This window comes from Parambassis ranga, chromosome 2 (assembly GCF_900634625.1).
Source record: "Parambassis ranga chromosome 2, fParRan2.1, whole genome shotgun sequence".
NCBI lineage: Eukaryota > Metazoa > Chordata > Actinopteri > Ambassidae > Parambassis > Parambassis ranga.
Genome location: NC_041023.1, coordinates 45,999,169 through 46,016,219, shown reverse-complemented (window position 1 = coordinate 46,016,219; position 17,051 = coordinate 45,999,169). Strand labels below are relative to the sequence as shown.

At 53.7% G+C, this 17,051-nt stretch overlaps 2 protein-coding genes across 4 annotated transcripts in view; one reads left to right on the top strand and one right to left on the bottom strand.

Annotated features, from left to right (window-relative positions):
- The first annotated feature begins 188 nt into the window (after nucleotides 1-188).
- Nucleotides 189-1,665, top strand: LOC114453337 (NADH dehydrogenase [ubiquinone] 1 beta subcomplex subunit 9-like). The gene is made up of 4 exons (XM_028433200.1): nucleotides 189-345; nucleotides 865-1,057; nucleotides 1,199-1,312; nucleotides 1,414-1,665. Exons 1-4 carry the CDS (start codon nucleotides 257-259, stop codon nucleotides 1,540-1,542), a joined length of 525 nt encoding a protein of 174 aa, XP_028289001.1. The 5' UTR covers nucleotides 189-256; the 3' UTR covers nucleotides 1,543-1,665.
- Nucleotides 1,666-4,005: 2,340 nt separating this feature from the next.
- LOC114452938 (metastasis suppressor protein 1-like) overlaps nucleotides 4,006-17,051 on the bottom strand; it is a 20,663-nt gene continuing 7,617 nt past the window's right edge. For 2 of the 3 annotated variants that reach the window (XM_028432481.1, XM_028432495.1), the window contains exons 4-15: nucleotides 11,545-11,629; nucleotides 10,984-11,075; nucleotides 10,783-10,857; nucleotides 10,529-10,540; nucleotides 9,636-9,793; nucleotides 9,443-9,550; nucleotides 9,163-9,260; nucleotides 8,825-9,050; nucleotides 7,481-7,720; nucleotides 7,106-7,276; nucleotides 6,824-6,980; nucleotides 4,006-5,419 (exon numbers count right to left, since the gene is read on the bottom strand). In XM_028432481.1, coding sequence (XP_028288282.1) covers nucleotides 4,794-5,419; nucleotides 6,824-6,980; nucleotides 7,106-7,276; nucleotides 7,481-7,720; nucleotides 8,825-9,050; nucleotides 9,163-9,260; nucleotides 9,443-9,550; nucleotides 9,636-9,793; nucleotides 10,529-10,540; nucleotides 10,783-10,857; nucleotides 10,984-11,075; nucleotides 11,545-11,629 — 2,048 coding nt within the window. In that variant the 3' untranslated portion in view covers nucleotides 4,006-4,793. The remainder of the gene's footprint in view (nucleotides 5,420-6,823; nucleotides 6,981-7,105; nucleotides 7,277-7,480; nucleotides 7,721-8,824; nucleotides 9,051-9,162; nucleotides 9,261-9,442; nucleotides 9,551-9,635; nucleotides 9,794-10,528; nucleotides 10,541-10,782; nucleotides 10,858-10,983; nucleotides 11,076-11,544; nucleotides 11,630-17,051) is intronic. The other variant, XM_028432486.1, reaches the window with a different exon arrangement.

The window sequence follows — 17,051 nt, the reverse complement described above, 5'->3', positions numbered from 1 at the left end:
GACGGGATCCAGGTTATTGAAAGAGTTCATACTGTAGCCGCCCGGTGAGTGTCGTCCAGTACAGACGCCTGCTGACGTCACACTCCTGACAGGGTCCGTCCACCCATGAGTAAAGCCCGCCCCCCCCCCCCCCGTGTTAGGAGAACAGAAATATGTCTGCGCTTCTTGCAGGGACTTTACGGCCCTGACGTCCCGGTGCAACAAATCCCAGAATCCTCCGCGCTGGTTGGCCAGAAGGTGACAGCGGACGGCGAAGATGGCCGCTGCGTATCTCACCCACCAGCAGAAAGTGCTGCGGCTGTATAAGAAGTCTCTGAGACACCTGGAGTCCTGGTGCATTTTCAGGTGAGGCGACCTTAGTCAGGGACAGAGTGGACGGACCGGGCGTCTCTGCAGTCTGCGGGCTGCTTGTATGCTAACTGCTAAGCTACCTGCCCGGCAGGTCACCCATCCGTCAGTGCGCATTTAAACTGTTTGCTCGGTTTATACGTCTCTCAGTAACACAAGGACTCAGCAGCGACATTCGTATCATTCAGATATGATCCATGACGGAGTCTTATTTGGGCCAGAAACGAGCTAAGACTGCGGTATTTACATGGCGGCAGCGCCAGCTAGCGTTAGAACCAGGATGTAGCTCCACTCACATCAGCTGTCTCACTGCTCGGTGTGAGCAGGCGCCACATTTCTGAGAGAAGTCGAGCAGTAGTCCCAGATCCTGCAGGTCATTAGCTTTAAAAAAAATGTAAATATTAGAACTTCCTCACTTACTTCCACAGCAGGCTCCGGGTCTGTGCAGCACCTGGAGATGATCCTGGTTCTGCAGATAAAGCTGCATGTGACGCTGCTGGTTTGTGCTTGTGACAGGGATAAGTACCGGTTCTACGCCTGCCTGCTGCGCGCCCGCTTTGATGATAGCCGGGATGAGAAGGACATGGTGAAGGCCACCAAGCTGCTGAAGGCAGGAGAGGAGGAGTTCTGGGCCAACCAGCACCCTCAGCCCTACATCTTCCCCGACTCTCCTGGTGGGACCTCCTACGAGCGATACGAGTGCTACAAGGTGAGCTGTTCATCACAGCAGGTTCTTAGCAGCTGTTGGTTTCAGATGATTGAACAGAAGTCGTTTTCAGAAGCCATTAGATTTCGTAGGTCTGACCAGAGATGGCGCTGATGGTCTGAATCTGCTGTTTGTCCCTGTAAGGTCCCGGAGTGGGTGCTGGATCACTGGCATCCCTCAGAGAAGGCCATGTATCCTGATTACTTCTCCAAGAGGGAGCAGTGGAAGAAGCTGAGGATGCAGAGCTGGGACAAAGAGGTGAGTGACATTGGCATGAGTTCAGTGATCTGTAGCTCCACCTCTGCACCCCCCACACACACTTCAGCACAGTCTCCATCTTCCTCTCCGTTTGCATCCAGGTCGCCCAGCTGGAGGCCGAGACTCCGGCTGGAGGCCCCAGGACCGAAGCCCTCCCTCCTGCCCGCAAGGAGGGCGAGCTGCCCCCTCTGTGGTGGCAGACGGTCACCCGCCCCAAGGAGTGCCCGTAAACCTGCTGTGAGCCCTGAGAACAAAGACTGGCTGAAGGAGCAGGACCATCCGCCTGAGAGGAGACCTGTACATGTACCGCTCCATGTCTGTAGAGTGAAATAAATACCACGTGATCAATGCTGCCTGTGTGTGTGTGAAGAAGACTCAGTCTTCAACCGCTGGAGGTCGCGCCGCACTGACAGACCTTTAAATAACACACGTGCAGTGGAACATGTCATCAGTGTTTAAGTTTATTTATTGGAGGGACAATCAAAATGTCTTGCATTGAAAAGGGATTAGAAATAATAGTCACTTATCTCGGGTCAAAGTGAAGACTTCCTACTTCAATAAACAAAATACAAAACCATAAGATCAGACGTATGCTACAGTTTATATTTTACAGCCGCTCACATACAAAACAGAAGAATTCAGTCATAATGTAAAAAAAAAAAACACAGGCCCGCTAACGAAGCGTCGTCCTGTCTGATGGATGTGCTCTCCTCTTCAGCCGTGCTGTGTTCAAGGCTCCTGAGAAATCTGATGATCTGAGTACAACATACTTTAAATTTAGAGATTCAGAACTCCTCTGTTGTTGGTGTGTCCAGTGGTTTAGCTTTAGCTTTAGCTTAGCTTAGCTTGTGTGCTAACATCATCACTACCAACACACACTGGATACATGCAGTTAACCCAAGCTCCTGGAGCTGATCTAGCTGCTAAGTTTGTTAACATTTAACCAAAGTGGAACAGTAACACCCGATCAAGGCTATCCACATGTAGTATGTAGTTATCCACGTTAGCTGTGTAGCATTAGCTGGCTACGATCCACACTGAAGGTAATATATCACACATAGATGCACCACGTTGTAATGTTAGCTAATACAGCAAACAGTGAGCTAGCTAAGCTAGCAGGTAGCGCGCTAACAGTAAGGTGTGGCTCAGGTGGTGTTCCGATGGAGCGCAGACGTCACTTCCTGGATTCCTCAAACCCAGACCCAGAGCTCTGTGAGAAACATGGCAGCTCGTCTCACACTAAAGGCTAAAGGGGAAGGACACACACTGACAGCAACACACACGGCTCTGACCCTCACACACACACACACAGGTCCCAGGCTCCAACATCCAGCTTCATATGCCTGTTCTGGCTTCAGCTCCACCTTCATGTTCATGAACCTGCTCAGGACGGAACACGGATATAAACAGGCTGTAGATGTGAAGCAGTCGGACCAAGAAACGACTGGAGAAAGAGCAGGCCATTAAAACGGCAACACAAAAAGTCAACATGCATATTAATATATGTGTGTAACAGGAAGTCTGATGACATCACATGAACAGTCCTGTTGGGCCGCAGCGGGAACACGCTGCTGAACACGTGGGGGCAGCGCGTCACAGCTGTGCACGTGCTGCAGGTGGAGGAGCATCAGGATCTGCTCCTGCAGGACGCCCGGGCAGCCATGATGGAGGTCTGTGAGGACCGGCTCCTCCCACATGGCTGCCACAGCTGTCCTCTTCAGACCGACAGTAGGCACACAGTGGCCAGGACTACAGCAGATACACGTCACACAACCCACTGTCATCACCACACACACTGTCAGTGGTGTGCTAACACACTGCTAACACACTGCTAACACACTGCTAACACACTGCTAACACACTGCTAACACACTGCAGCCAGTCTGAGCTGCCTGTAACAGGGACTAATCATTTATAATCATTATTACCACGACCTTCATGTCAGAGTGCTTCACAGACTTTAGAGTGGATCACAGAGACAAACAGGGAGGAGGAGGAGGGAGGAGGACTGAGGGAGAGACCAGGAGGAGGAGGGAGGGAGAGACCAGGAGGAGGACTGAGGGAGAGACCAGGAGGAGGAGGGAGGCCTGGGGGAGGAGGGAGAGACTGGGGGGAGGAGGGAGGAGGACTGAGGGAGAGACCAGGAGGAGGAGGGAGGGAGAGACCAGGAGGAGGACTGAGGGAGAGACCAGGAGGAGGGAGAGACCAGGAGGAGGACTGAGGGAGAGACCAGGAGGAGGACTGAGGGAGAGACCAGGAGGAGGAGGAGGGAGGCCTGGGGGAGGAGGGAGAGACTGGGGGGAGGAGGGAGGAGGACTGAGGGAGAGACCAGGAGGAGGACTGAGGGAGAGACCAGGAGGAGGGAGAGACCAGGAGGAGGTCTGAGGGAGAGACCAGGAGGAGGAGGGAGGCCGGGAGGAGGGAGGCCTGGGGGAGGAGGAGGGAGGCCTGGGGGAGAGACCGGGAGGAGGAGGGAGGCCTGGGGGAGAGACCGGGAGGAGGAGGGAGGCCTGGGGGAGAGACCGGGAGGAGGAGGGAGGGGAGAGACCGGGAGGAGGAGGGAGGCCTGGGGGAGAGACCGGGAGGAGGAGGGAGGCCTGAGGGAGGAGGGAGGAGGAGGGAGGAGGGAGGAGGACTGAGGGAGAGACCAGGAGGAGGAGGGAGGAGGGAGGAGGAGGGGGAGGAGAGTATCAGGAGACAGAAGAGGCGATGATGAGGACTAGGAGGAAGAAAAGGAGAGAGGAAGAGGAGGAGGAGTGGCTGATGATGCTGACGGCTGCATGAAGCAGCAGCAGAGGAAAAGTTACAGATGTTACCTCCACCTTCAGGAAGTCCACAGCTCTGAGGGTCTGATCACACACACACACACAGACACACACTTTTGGCACCTTCAGTGGAAACTGAAGCACAAACATCAGGTTTATGTACAAACAGACCTCCGTCATTCTTCATCTGTCGTCATGACAACATCTATCTGCTACCAGGAGACATGTTACCAACACTTACACCTGAAGCTACCCCACAGAAAGGTTCTTCTTAAAGGGACACACCCTTTGTGACTGACAGACTTTACCTGCAGATCCTTTAACCCTTTCAGACCTGCACCTCTGGATGATTTTACTGTGTAATCACACCAAGTCCTGAACTCACCTTAACCCTCAGAACACACCAGCAGGCCTGACATGCAACACACACACACAATGCTCGGACTCTGAACTTCCTCGTGGTCCTTGAATGCATCAGGCGTGAAAGTCTTGGTGTTAAAAACCCTCCAGAAATAAAGAGTTAACCCTGCAGCTGCCGAGCAGAGCAGTCAGGATCTACGGACACGTGGAGCTGCTCTTTGTGTGTGTGTGTAGCCAGCGTTCTGAGGGTTAAAATGGATCCTCCAGAGTTTCTGGTTGACTTCCTGTTGTTGTTTGCGTCCCCTCAGCAGCGCTCTCGGTCGGGGCCACAGAGCGGCTCGCCCCCCCCCGCGCTCTCAGTGAATGCTGGGTGCAGACCTGTCGTTGGACACCGTCTTCTTCAGCTTGACGCCGCGCCGGATCGCCACCAAATAGTCCTCCACCTCGCTGTACTCCATCTCCTCTAGCAGCTCGGGCAGAGGGCGGCGCTCCCAGTCTGACAGCCGGCCGCCCGGCTGAGGCGGCGGGGTGGGGGGATCTGATCCCTGGGTCTCCCAGGGGACACCGCTGCCAGGTGACAAAGGGGCGGTCTGAGGGCTCAGCGGCGTCCGCGGCGTGCCGGCGTCCTCTGATGCCGTTCTGCTGGGGAATCCAGGATGTTCAGGCACGGTGGGAGTCTTCACCGGGATCATGGGAGGCTTGATGGGGATGGGGCCCAAACTGAGGCCTCCAGAGGGCCGTCGCAAGTTGGGTTTGGAGGACGGCGTCCGCCGGATGGTGGCGACACCCGGGGTGATGACGGCAGAGGGGTTAGAGGGCAGGCTGGCCGTGGAGGCCGGGCGCTTGGACTGGAACATGCGGCGGTAGGACTGAGTGATGTCACTGTTCCTCGGTATGGTGGAGGATTTATCAAAGTCTGACTTCAGCTGCTGCTGCTCGGCGTCCTGATCGGCTCCCACGGTGTAATAATCACAGTCAGACACTGAGGAGGGACAAGACAGAGGCAGAGGCTGAGACAGGAACCAAGAGTGTGTGTGTGTCTGTGTGTGTCTGTCTCTGTGTGTCTCTATGTGTCTCCGTGTCTGTGTGTGTGTCTCTGTGTGTGTGTGTCTGTCTCTGTGTCGGTCTCTGTGTGTGTGTCTGTCTCTGTCTGTGTGTGTGTGTCTCTGTCTGTGTGTCTCTGTGTGTGTGTGTGTCTCTGTCTTTGTGTGTGTCTCTGTCTCTGTGTGTGTCTCTGTGTCTCTGTCTGTGTGTGTGTCTCCGTGTGTGTGTGTCTGTCTCTGTGTGTGTGTCTGTCTGTGTGTGTGTCTCCGTGTGTGTGTGTCTGTCTCTGTGTCTGTCTCTGTGTGTGTGTCTGTCTGTGTGTGTGTCTGTCTCTGTCTTTGTGTGTGTCTCTGTCTCTGTGTGTGTCTCTGTGTCTCTGTCTGTGTGTGTGTCTCCGTGTGTGTGTGTCTGTCTCTGTGTCTGTCTCTGTCTGTGTGTGTCTCTGTGTGTGTGTGTGTGTGTGTGTCTGTGTGTGTCTCTGTCTCTGAGTGTGTCTGTGTGTGTGTCTGTCTCTGTGTCTGTCTCTGTGTGTGTCTGTCTCTGTCTTTGTGTGTGTCTCTGTCTCTGTGTGTGTCTCTGTGTCTCTGTCTGTGTGTGTCTCCGTGTGTGTGTGTCTGTCTCTGTGTCTGTCTCTGTCTGTGTGTGTCTCTGTGTGTGTGTGTGTGTGTGTCTGTGTGTGTCTCTGTCTCTGAGTGTGTCTGTGTGTGTGTCTGTCTCTGTGTGTGTCTCTGTGTGTGTGTGTCTGTGTGTGTCTCTGTCTGTGTGTGTGTCTCCGTGTGTGTGTGTCTGTCTCTGTGTGTGTCTGTGTGTGTGTGTGTCTGTGTGTGTCTCTGTGTCTGTCTCTGTGTGTGTGTCTGTGTGTGTGTCTCCGTGTGTGTGTGTCTGTCTCTGTGTCTGTCTCTGTGTGTGTGTCTGTGTGTGTGTGTGTGTGTCTGTGTGTCTCTGTGTGTGTCTGTGTGTGTGTGTCTCTGTCTCTGTGTGTGTGTGTCTGTGTGTCTCTGTGTGTGTCTGTGTGTGTGTGTCTGTCTCTGTGTCTGCGTCTGTCTCTGTGTCTGTGTGTGTGTGTGTCTGTCTCTGTGTGTGTCTGTGTGTGTCTGTGTGTGTCTGTGTGTGTGTGTCTCTGTGTGTCTCTGTGTGTGTCTGTGTGTCTGTGTGTCTCTGTGTGTGTGTCTGTGTGTGTCTCTGTGTGTGTCTGTGTGTGTGTGTCTGTCTGTGTGTGTGTCTCTGTCTGTGTGTGTGTCTCTGTCTGTGTGTGTGTCTCTGTCTGTGTGTGTGTGTCTGTGTGTGTCTCTGTGTGTGTCTGTGTGTGTGTCTGTCTGTGTGTGTGTCTGTGTGTGTGTACCCTGTGATGGGATGGTGTCCTCTGAGCAGCAGGGAGTGTTGGTCTGGCTGCTGTAACCGCTGGAGCCCTGCAGAGAGTCCCTGCAGGAGCCATGGATGTCCAGCTGGAGGCCTCGGGCCAGAGCTTTGGCCAGTTCCTCATGGACCTCCCTGTCAGCCTGCACACGCACGCACACACACACACACACACACAGAAAGGGACTTTAACATTTCTGATGGTCCTTGAATGTGACGCGGCGAAACCTTCTACAGCTGCTGTGATGGAAGGAATGGCGTCAGTGACCTTGGGTGACATCACAGAGGGGCTTCCTTTAACCCCCCGTGGCTCCTCCCCCGGCGTGGTGGCTTCAGTGCCCCGGTGGTTGCTGGGATCTGTGGTCTCTCCCCTCTTGTCCTTGCTCCTCTTCAGGGTGTTGACCATGGGCTGGTCGTACGGGCCCGGTTTGGCCCAGTCCTACAGACAGCAGGACAGAAGGGTCAGGACTCACTATGAGGTCCATTAAAACACACACAGGGTTAAAGAGAGACTCTGACAGCTGGAGGAAGGAAAGGAGAGGTTAGAGAGGCGGAGCCTCCTTCAAAGAGATGATGATCATAAAAACAATCAGAAGATGGAGGAGGGCTGGGGGCGGGGCAGCGGCGAGCGTGCAGGTCAAACCTTCCAGGTGGGGATTCTGGATGATGGGACGGTGCCGAGCCCCTCTGGGCTGAGGGGCGGGGTGTCTGCGGATGGACCTGAGCGAGACCACGGCCACACATGAGACAGAGACGGACAGGAGGGCGAGGACAGGGGGGAGGTGGAGGTGAGGTATGATGGGGGGTGCAGGTGGGTGTCCTGGGCCTGCAGTACCGCTCCAGGCAGGCAGAGGGCAGCGTGATGGTCAAAGCCGTTTGACAACTGACAGTGAGCGGATGGAGGAGAGACAAAAATTAAAAGATGGCGGCTACAACATGAGACACATAAAAACATCCACGTGATGAAGAGCACGACAAAAGCAGCTGTCAAACTGTGTGTGTGTGTGTTCACATGTTCACCTGGGGCTCAGGGTGAGAGGGTGAGGAGGAGGAGGAGGAGGAGGAGGAGGAAGAGGAGGAGGAGGAGGAGGAGGAGGAGGAGGAAGAGGAGGAAGAGGAGGAGGAAGAGGAGGAGGAGGAGGAGGAGGAGGAGGAGGAGGAGGAGGAGGAGGAGGAGGAAGGCTCCTCAGTGACAGACTCAGAGGATAAAACAGAGACACAAGACTGCAGCAGAGCCATACAGAGCGCACACACAGAGACACACACACACAGAGCGCACACTCAGACACACACACACAGAGCGCACACACTCAGACACACACAGACACAGACACACTCAGACACACTCAGACACACACAGACACACAGACAGACACTCAGACACACACAGCACGGCATGGGTTAGTGCTAAAAGAGTTAGAATGAGCAAAGAAGAAGCAGGAAGAATGAAACGTTTGTTAAGAGCGACACCTGTGGTCAGTAAGTGAACTGCTAACCAGGCATGCTATGCTTAGCTGCGGTGACACTGCAGTCATGTGACCGTGCTGTTGTCCATCAGTGGGGAATGTGATGCTAACTTCCTGGTACACAAACAAGTGAATCCAAAGCCAGATCAATGCTAACTTACAGCTAGCTGGCTAACCCTCCTGCCTATTGGCCAGTAAGAAACACACCACACGTTAGCTCTGTAGCTTTACAGTGTGCTACATGTCTTATTTCTTTCATTTAGCATACAACAAAATGATGCTGGCTAAGCTGGCCTCATCTGCGGTCCCTCAGCAGCTCGGTCATGTGACATGTCCTCCTCAAAGGATTGTGGGTCAGCTTGCTGGCTGGGTTGTATGATGGAGCTGTAACTGTGACCTTATGTTCCTGAGGTGACTCAGCACACGCACACACACAGACAGGGGTTAATGAACACAGTATCCTAGCAACCAGCGGGCATCAGCAGACCTCATATGTCGATGTGACATTTCAGCGACGCTACCTGCAGAGACTCTGGCGGCATCGGCGAGGGCGACTTGGATTGGAACGCATCCTGAGAGATGAAGCCCGAGTCGTGGGAGGAGACCGAGGACAGGCGGGCGGGCGTCTGCTGAGGCAGCACGGAGGAGGAGGACGAGGAGGAGGCACGGTAACGGAAGTGTGCGGTGGGGGAGTGGCAGTGTGAGCCGCTGGAGCGAGAGTCGCTGCTGTTCACGCTGTTCAGGCTGCTGTGAGACGAAGAGGAGGAGGAGGAGGAGGAGGAAACAGGGTAGATGTAAATCCACAGCTGTAGTTCTGCTTGTCAACCACCAGAGGGCAGAAGAGCACAGGGTCACTCACCTGCACATGCTGGACTTCCTGGATACGGTGGTGCTCGGGGACGAGGGCGGAGTTTGATAGGACCAGGTGCAGTCTGAGCTCTTCAGGTCCACGATGACCTGCAGACAGAAACACAGGAAGTCTGTAAGAGCTGCAGATCAGACCGGAGGTCACGTGACCTGTCACAGCTTCCTGGTTGAGATGTTGGCGTGAACATGTTGAGTCCAGATCTGATTTCACCACGATGCATTCGAGGACCATCAGGACGTTCAGACAGGTCTTTGAGCTTCGGTTCTGATACCTGCTCGCTGGAGGCCGGCAGCTTGTGTGGGTCCATGGTCAGCAGCTTCAGGTCGTCAGTCAGAGTCTGCAGGTGGGTGATCTCCCCGAGCATGGACATCTCCTCCTCCTGACACACACACAGACACACACAGAGGCATTCAGACTCTGATGGGTTTTTCTTCCTGGCGGCGTGGTCCGGGCGCCTCACTGACCACGACGGGCCGCAGCATGGACACGAAGCAGCAGAAGCGGCTCCGCTCCTCCACCAGCGCCTTCCTCACCGCCTGCTTCTCCGTCTCCTCCAGCAGCAGATACTTGTCACTGACGTCCTGCATGGCGCTGTCCAGCTGAGGCTGCAGGTCTCCACGGCCTACAGACACACACACAAGCACACACATTTAATCACACAACGATTCAATAACTGCTCGATAAGAGCATCAGACAGTGACATGACTGCAGTTCCTCCAGTGTCCACTAGAGGCTCCAAAGTGAGTCCCCAAAGAGCTCCTTTAAATTCAGCTTGAGGACAGGACTGGACATCACCTGTCCACTACAGGCTCCACCCTTTGCCCATATTCCTAAATAGTATATAAGTCCTAAATAAACACCAACAGTGTTCAAGATGGCGTCAGATTTATGGAGGTTGTCAGGCCGGAGCAATCCGCCACACAAAGTAGTCCCTCACTGATGCATTCCTCCTTCGCCGGTTTGGTCATCACAGACCAGAGTGTCATAGATCAGCGTCATGTGACCACATCGCACCAATCAGCCGAGTGTTTTCTGCTCCTCTCTGTTTGGTGATCCCATCATCCTCTGAGGACGTAAACATGTCATTAAAGCCGCTTCAGAGCAGCCGCAGCAGGATTCCTGCCGTCCCACAGACTCATGAGGAGGGCCGCCGCCACGCGTCCTCCTCAGCGTGTTTACTCACATCCTGGTTAAGTCAGTCAGAGTGGTCCCGTCAGCAGGCTGAGCTGCAGCTCAGGCACCTCCTCTGTGGACTCCATGTTCCACCACATCAGCTCTGTGCTTTGTATGAGAGGCGTCACAGCCCAGTGTTTATGGCTGAGTGTGTGTGTGTGTGTGTGTGTGTGGAGCTACTTACCAAAAACATCAGCTGGATGCCAGCAGCAGGACGAAGGCAGGTTGGACAAGAGAAAGACAAACCTCAGGTCACATGTTTGCACAGAAGGTTTTTTCTTTATGATGTAAATAACTGTTTACATCAGTAAGCAGCCGTCTGAACCAGTGAACCACACACAGACTGTCCTCTGTGTGTGTGTGTGTGTGTGTGTGTGTGTGTGTGTGTGTGTGTGTGTTAACGTTGTGAACACTTCAGCGTGTTGAGCAGGAACAAACCTTTCTTGGCTTTTTTCTGCAGCTTCAGAGTGTCTGAGGATCGTTTCTTGATGTCCTGACGGGCTTTCTTATACTCTGCAGAATCACAAACAAGGTTACACACACACACACACACACACACACACACACACACACACACACACACACACACACACACACACACACACACACACACACACAAAAAGTGGGTGTGTGTGTAACCTTTGGCGTGGTCTTTGTCCAGAGTGTTGGCGACTCTCTTCCACTCCTCCATCTGCTCCTGTAGAGGGTTGATCAGACAGTCCAAGAACACCCTGGAACCACACACACACACACACACACACACACACACACAGACACACACACACACACACGGCATCACTCAGGTGATTTTAAAGGTGCAGCAGCAGCCTTGTTTTCCTGTTCAAACCTGAGTGACGGGGAGTTAATGAACATGTGCAAAGAAAATAACAGGAAGAGGAGGAGGAGGAGGAGGAGGAGGAGGAGGAAGAAGAGGAGGAGGAAGAAGAAGAAGAAGAAAAGGAGGAGGAGGAGGAGGAGGAGGAGGAGGAGGAAGAAGAAAAGGAGGAGGAGGAGGAAGAAGAGGAGGAGGAGAAAGAGGAGGAGGAGAAAGAGGAGGAAGAGGAGGAGGAGGAGGGGAGGAGGTGAACATCATTACAGGGACTCAAGGACAGCAGGATTTTAAAGCCGGAGGAAGAGCTGGTTGCCATGGTGAGCAGGGAGGAGATGCTACACCTGTTCATCTCTCTCACACACACTCACATGGAGAACTGGCGGAGCTTGGCCTCGATGCTGCGATGCCTCATGCACATCCTGGTGAGGGCTGAGCCGATGTCCCTGGTACCTCCTGACACAGAAAGGGACACAGTCTGTCAGTGGACTCTCAGCACAGCAGACAGACCTGCACCTGTCCCGACGGGCCTTCAATGCACCGCGTGACGTACGGTTACACAAACCTACACTTAATGATTACACGTGTCACAAATCCTCCAAACACGAAGAGGGCGCTCCAACAACACTCAGTAAAAACTGGAAGACCTGTCTCCACCCAGCAGGACGCCATGATGGAGTCACATGACCAACACTCAGAGAGTCTCTGTCTGACCTGAGTGATTCTGCACACACACACACACTCTGACTGCAGAGCCGATCATCAGAGCAGCAGAAGCTCCACAGGCTTCCACAGGAGCCAGATGGTCGTCCTCCGTCTCCCTCAGACAGAGCTCTCCCTCCTGGGGAAAGGTTCAGCAGATCTCAGCCTGGAGATCCACAAACTCCTCCAACACGTGCAAACATGCTGCCGCTCCGTGTGTGAGGACCCAGACCTTAACCTGAACCCTGCTTCCTTTGGTATTGATCAGTGTGTCCCCACTGTGGACAGGGAGGGCAGTCCATCAGCCGAGGCCCGCACAGAGCAGGGGTGTGTGTGTGTGTGTGTGTGTGTGGGTCAGGGTGGGGTGGTGAACACTGCATTGCAGCACTGACTCCTCTTCCTCCCTCTCAGCTTTTCTGCCTCCTTCAGAATAACTGGAGTTTTTCTAAAAGAGCAGCCTCTCTGAGCTGGTCTGAGCTCCCACAGAGCCCAAACTCAGGAAAACATGCACACCCTGCTGTCCCCTAGGGGGCGCTCTGCAGACACTACACGACCAAAGGAGCCAAAGGTTCGCAGACAGACCAGAGGACATCAGTCTGTCTACATTCAGCTCTGATACAGGATCAATACTGGACCCGACTGACCTCTGATGACATCACTGATCACTGCTGCTCAGTCAGAGCGCCCCCTACAGGAGCTGCCGATGTCCTTCGTTTCCTCTCACTTCCAGACGAGGTGTCACCTCCTCCTCTGAGGGAGGAGCTGTCAGATTTCCCATCAGCCACCAGGATGACGGCTCGCCCCGCCGCCTCCAACAGGTTCATGTTTGTGAACCTCCGTCCTGCTTCTGTTCCTGCAGGGTCGATCAGTTCCTGATCAATCTCATCGACTGACCCGACTGTGGGCTTCTCACGCTGGGCCAGTGTGTGTGTGTGTGTGTGTGTGTGTGTGTGACCCACTTCAGTGTGACAGAGCAGTGTCTGAGCTGCAGACCAGCCTGAGGCTCAGACCGGCACAGGAAGTCCTGGGTCAGCGCGCAGGAAATGAGTTCAGTCCCTAAACATCCGCAACATTTCTATTCACTACAAAAGATTAAATTAGTGTGTTTGTGTGTGTGTGTGTGAGCCACGGTGTGTGTGTGTGTCCTGTGGAGTCCCCAGAGAGGAGACGTAACCTTAATTTCAAACATGGCTGCTGAACTTTGCGAGCCGTCGACCCTCACCACCGCGCGGCAGAGTCGCCGCTGCTCAGGGTGATGGGTCAGCGTGGCGTGTTGCGCTGACAGTGGGTGACCTGAAATCCAAGAGTGGAATTTAAACCGGTCACATTCCCCCAGAGGAGCTGCTCCACACACAGTAAATCACTGTCCTAACGAGTGCAGAGCTATTTCTGAGAAGTGGAGCAGAAGAAGAAGGCGTCAGACAAAAGAGGGCAAAGAAGAAGAAGAAGAGGAGGAAGAGGAGGAAGAGGAGGACAAAGAGGAAGAAGAGGATCCTCAGAATTAAAGAGCAGACAGAAGTAACCGATCAGCTGATTCAGCCGCAGTGTTGCCTGAGGTTGCATCAGTCTCTCTCTCTCTCTCTCTCCTTATATTCAAGGTCACTTCATCACTGCAGCTCACCATCAGGTGGCGCTGCTGTCAGACTCCTTCATGCTACTTCCAGCCAGTTAGCTGCACATCACAGAGGTCACTGACAGAGACACAACACAAAACTCCACACAACACCCACCAGGACACTAACGGCACAGCATCTACACACCGACAGACACACTCTGAGTGTGGGTCATGTGACTGCTGCTCAGTCCATCATGGCGTCCTGCTGGGTGCTGAGGAGTGCGGGACTTTATGTTTTTAGTCTGGTTGGAGTGAACTCTTCAAGATTTAGATGTGGTCAGACGATGCGTTCAGGAGCAGTGGGACGTTCAGAGCATGCTGCCTGAAAGCTGCCTGTGAGGTGAGAAGAGCTCAGTGATGTGTGTCAGTCCCTCCGACAGCTGTGGAGCCGGGTCAGGGTTCCTCCGGTCGGGAGTTTCTGGAGGAGTGAACAGTCCTCACAGCCCATTCCGGAGCGACGGGAGGTCGCACAGTCCTGGAATACCACACACACAGAGCCGGGAGGGGAGCAGGCCCAGGATGCCTGCCAGTCCTGGGATGCCTGAGTGTGTGTGTGTGGGGGGGGGGGTTACAGTAGGGTCTCAGGATTCTTGAAGTCCTGGGAGCAGCTCCCCTCTCAGGTTACAGGCTGTATCAGTTGTGACGAGCTGCACAGGTGCAGGTTTCAGGGCACGGATTTGTCCTGCTGACCCGTCACTGCTTCAGCTGGTCTGGGAGGATGGAGGGCCGGGCAGGGTTGTCATGGACACTGATAACTGTCAATCACATGCTGTGAGACAGCTGCTGTCCTCGGCTCAGTGAGCTGCTGCAGGAACACGTTCTCGTCCTGATTTTAGACATGGACTCTGGTCTGTGCAGCTTTGAGGTGATTCTTGAGGTGGTTCTACTCCAAAAATGACACACCTGGTCCAGGGTGCTGCTGGTTCACTGGGACAGGAAGTCTGCATGTATGACATCATCTGAGTCCCGTCTGTGTCCCATCCTGAAGCTGCAGGTGTCCTGTCTCTGTCCATGATGATGGAGGACAGGCTCCAGCCGACGCCATCATGGCACCACCTGACTGCCTAAACTCCTGGTTAATCCAAGTACGGGCGAAGAGACGAGGCTGAGACAGCACTCGTCAACATCCCACCCTTCATCACGCCTGAGTTATGACTCAGGCTTGGATTCACCTCCAAGTGGCCACTTCAGGAACTACATGTTTGATTGCTGATTGGTTAAAACAGAATCATTCTTGGTTTCCATGGTGACAAGCCCTGCCTGGAGCCACAGGTGATATGAGGCCACAGGAGGGCGCCAGACACGCACTGACCCAACCTTAAATGTTCTGTGTTGAGCCAACACCACTGGTGTCATGTTTCCATGTCAGCAGTAAATGTGTGTTTAAATGATGCACAACACACAACACAAACCTTCACACAACAACAGAACCGGTCCTACAAACACTCAGATACACAACCAGGACCTGATCAGTGCTACACACGCACACACACAGGGTTATTTCTTTTCCTCTGGCAACTGAAAAAACAGAACCAATGATCCAGCAGCTCAGAGGACACACTGCCCCATTACTGTCCAACAAACACACACAGACACACACACACTCTCACAGACACACACAAACACACACACAGGCTCACACACTCACACAGACACTCTCACAGACACACACACTCACACACACACACACAGACTCACACACACACAGACACACACAGACACACACAGGCTCACACAGGCTCACACACACACAGACACACACAGACACACACTCACACAGACACACACACACAGACACACACAGACACACACAGGCTCACACACAGACACACACACAGACACACACAGACACACACACAGGCTCACACACACACAGACACACACACACAGACACACACACACACAGGCTCTCACACACACAGACACACACACAGGCTCTCACACACAGACACACACACACACACAGACACACACACAGGCTCTCACACACAGACACACACACACAGGCTCTCACACACAGACACACACACAGGCTCTCACACACACACACAGACACACACACAGGCTCACACACACACAGACACACACACACACAGACACAGACACACACACAGACAGACAGACACACACACAGACACACACAGACACACACACAGACACACACACACACAGACAGACACACACACAGACACACACACAGACACACACAGACACACACACAGACACACACACTCTCACACACACACAGACACACACAGACACACACACAGGCTCACACACACACAGACACACACACAGACACACACACAGACACACACACACACAGACAGACAGACACACACACAGACACACACAGACACACACTCTCACACACACACAGACACACACACACACAGACAGACAGACACACACACAGACACACACAGACACACACACAGACACACACACAGACACACACACAGACAGACACACACACAGACAGACACACACACAGACACACAGACACACACAGACACACACACAGACACACACAGACACACACACACACAGACACACACAGACACACACACACACACACACAGGCAGGTGGAAACATGCTTGGATCTTCATGGAAACAGGAACACAGAAACTAAATCCTGCAGAAACCTCTCTAATCACAGCATTAAACGCCAACACATCATCCACACACACAGACACACAGACACACAAACACACACTCAAACAAAGTAAAGCGAGCGTTTGATTTGTGCCGCCTTTGACCCCCCCCCCCCCCCCCCAGTGAAACCAGAGAACTCATTCAGCTCTAATCTGCAGGCTGACTGTGCACACCCGCTGCCCTCAGTGTGTGTCTGTGTGCGAGAGCGGCGTCTGAATGCTAAACGCTTGTGTTTCCTGAGAGCTTGGCCTCACTGTGCTGCAGCACACACACACACACTGCTGTCCACGCGTGGCCTACAGCGACACAACAGAGGCCCTTTAGTACGGTGACTACATGAACACACGAGGACAGCTCTGTGTGTGTCAGCGATACACAGTGTGGGAGGTCGAGCGCACACAGGTGTGTGTGTGTTTCCAAAGCCTGTTCAGGCAGCTCTCTCTCCTCTGTGATTGGCTGTTGTCTCTTCACCCAGACACACTTTGATCCTCCCATCACTCCTGAGAGATGGGACACACACACACACAGACACACACAGACACACACACACTTATTATTTTAGCTACTGCAAACAAACCCCCTCTAACAGAACCTCCAGCTCTCTGGCCAGGCTGGCTGTTTGGGACTCCTCACCTGGTGTGTGTCTGTGTGTGTCTGTGTGTGTGTGGCCTGCAGTCGTGGGTGATTTGGTGGAACCTGTCTGTGTTTTCGGTGACGAGCAGCCACCTGCGCGCTGGTTTACAGTAAGCGGAGGGGATGTGGGATGTGAGTCAGAACGTTACCTCCAGGCTGGAACGCCATGAGGAGAACGTGTCTGAATTATTTAGCAGCAGCTCTGACCTCCTGCTGTTCATCACGACCTGAGCAAACACTTCTCCGTCACTGTCAGAGGAGAACCGGGCCCG

Coding starts and splice junctions, on each gene's coding strand:
- LOC114453337 (XM_028433200.1), top strand. CDS start 257: ATGGCCGCTGCGTATCTCACCCACCAGCAGAAAGTGCTGCGGCTGTAT. Junction 346..864: donor GAGTCCTGGTGCATTTTCAG/GTGAGGCGACCT, acceptor TGCTTGTGACAG/GGATAAGTACCGGTTCTACG. Junction 1,313..1,413: donor TGCAGAGCTGGGACAAAGAG/GTGAGTGACATT, acceptor GTTTGCATCCAG/GTCGCCCAGCTGGAGGCCGA.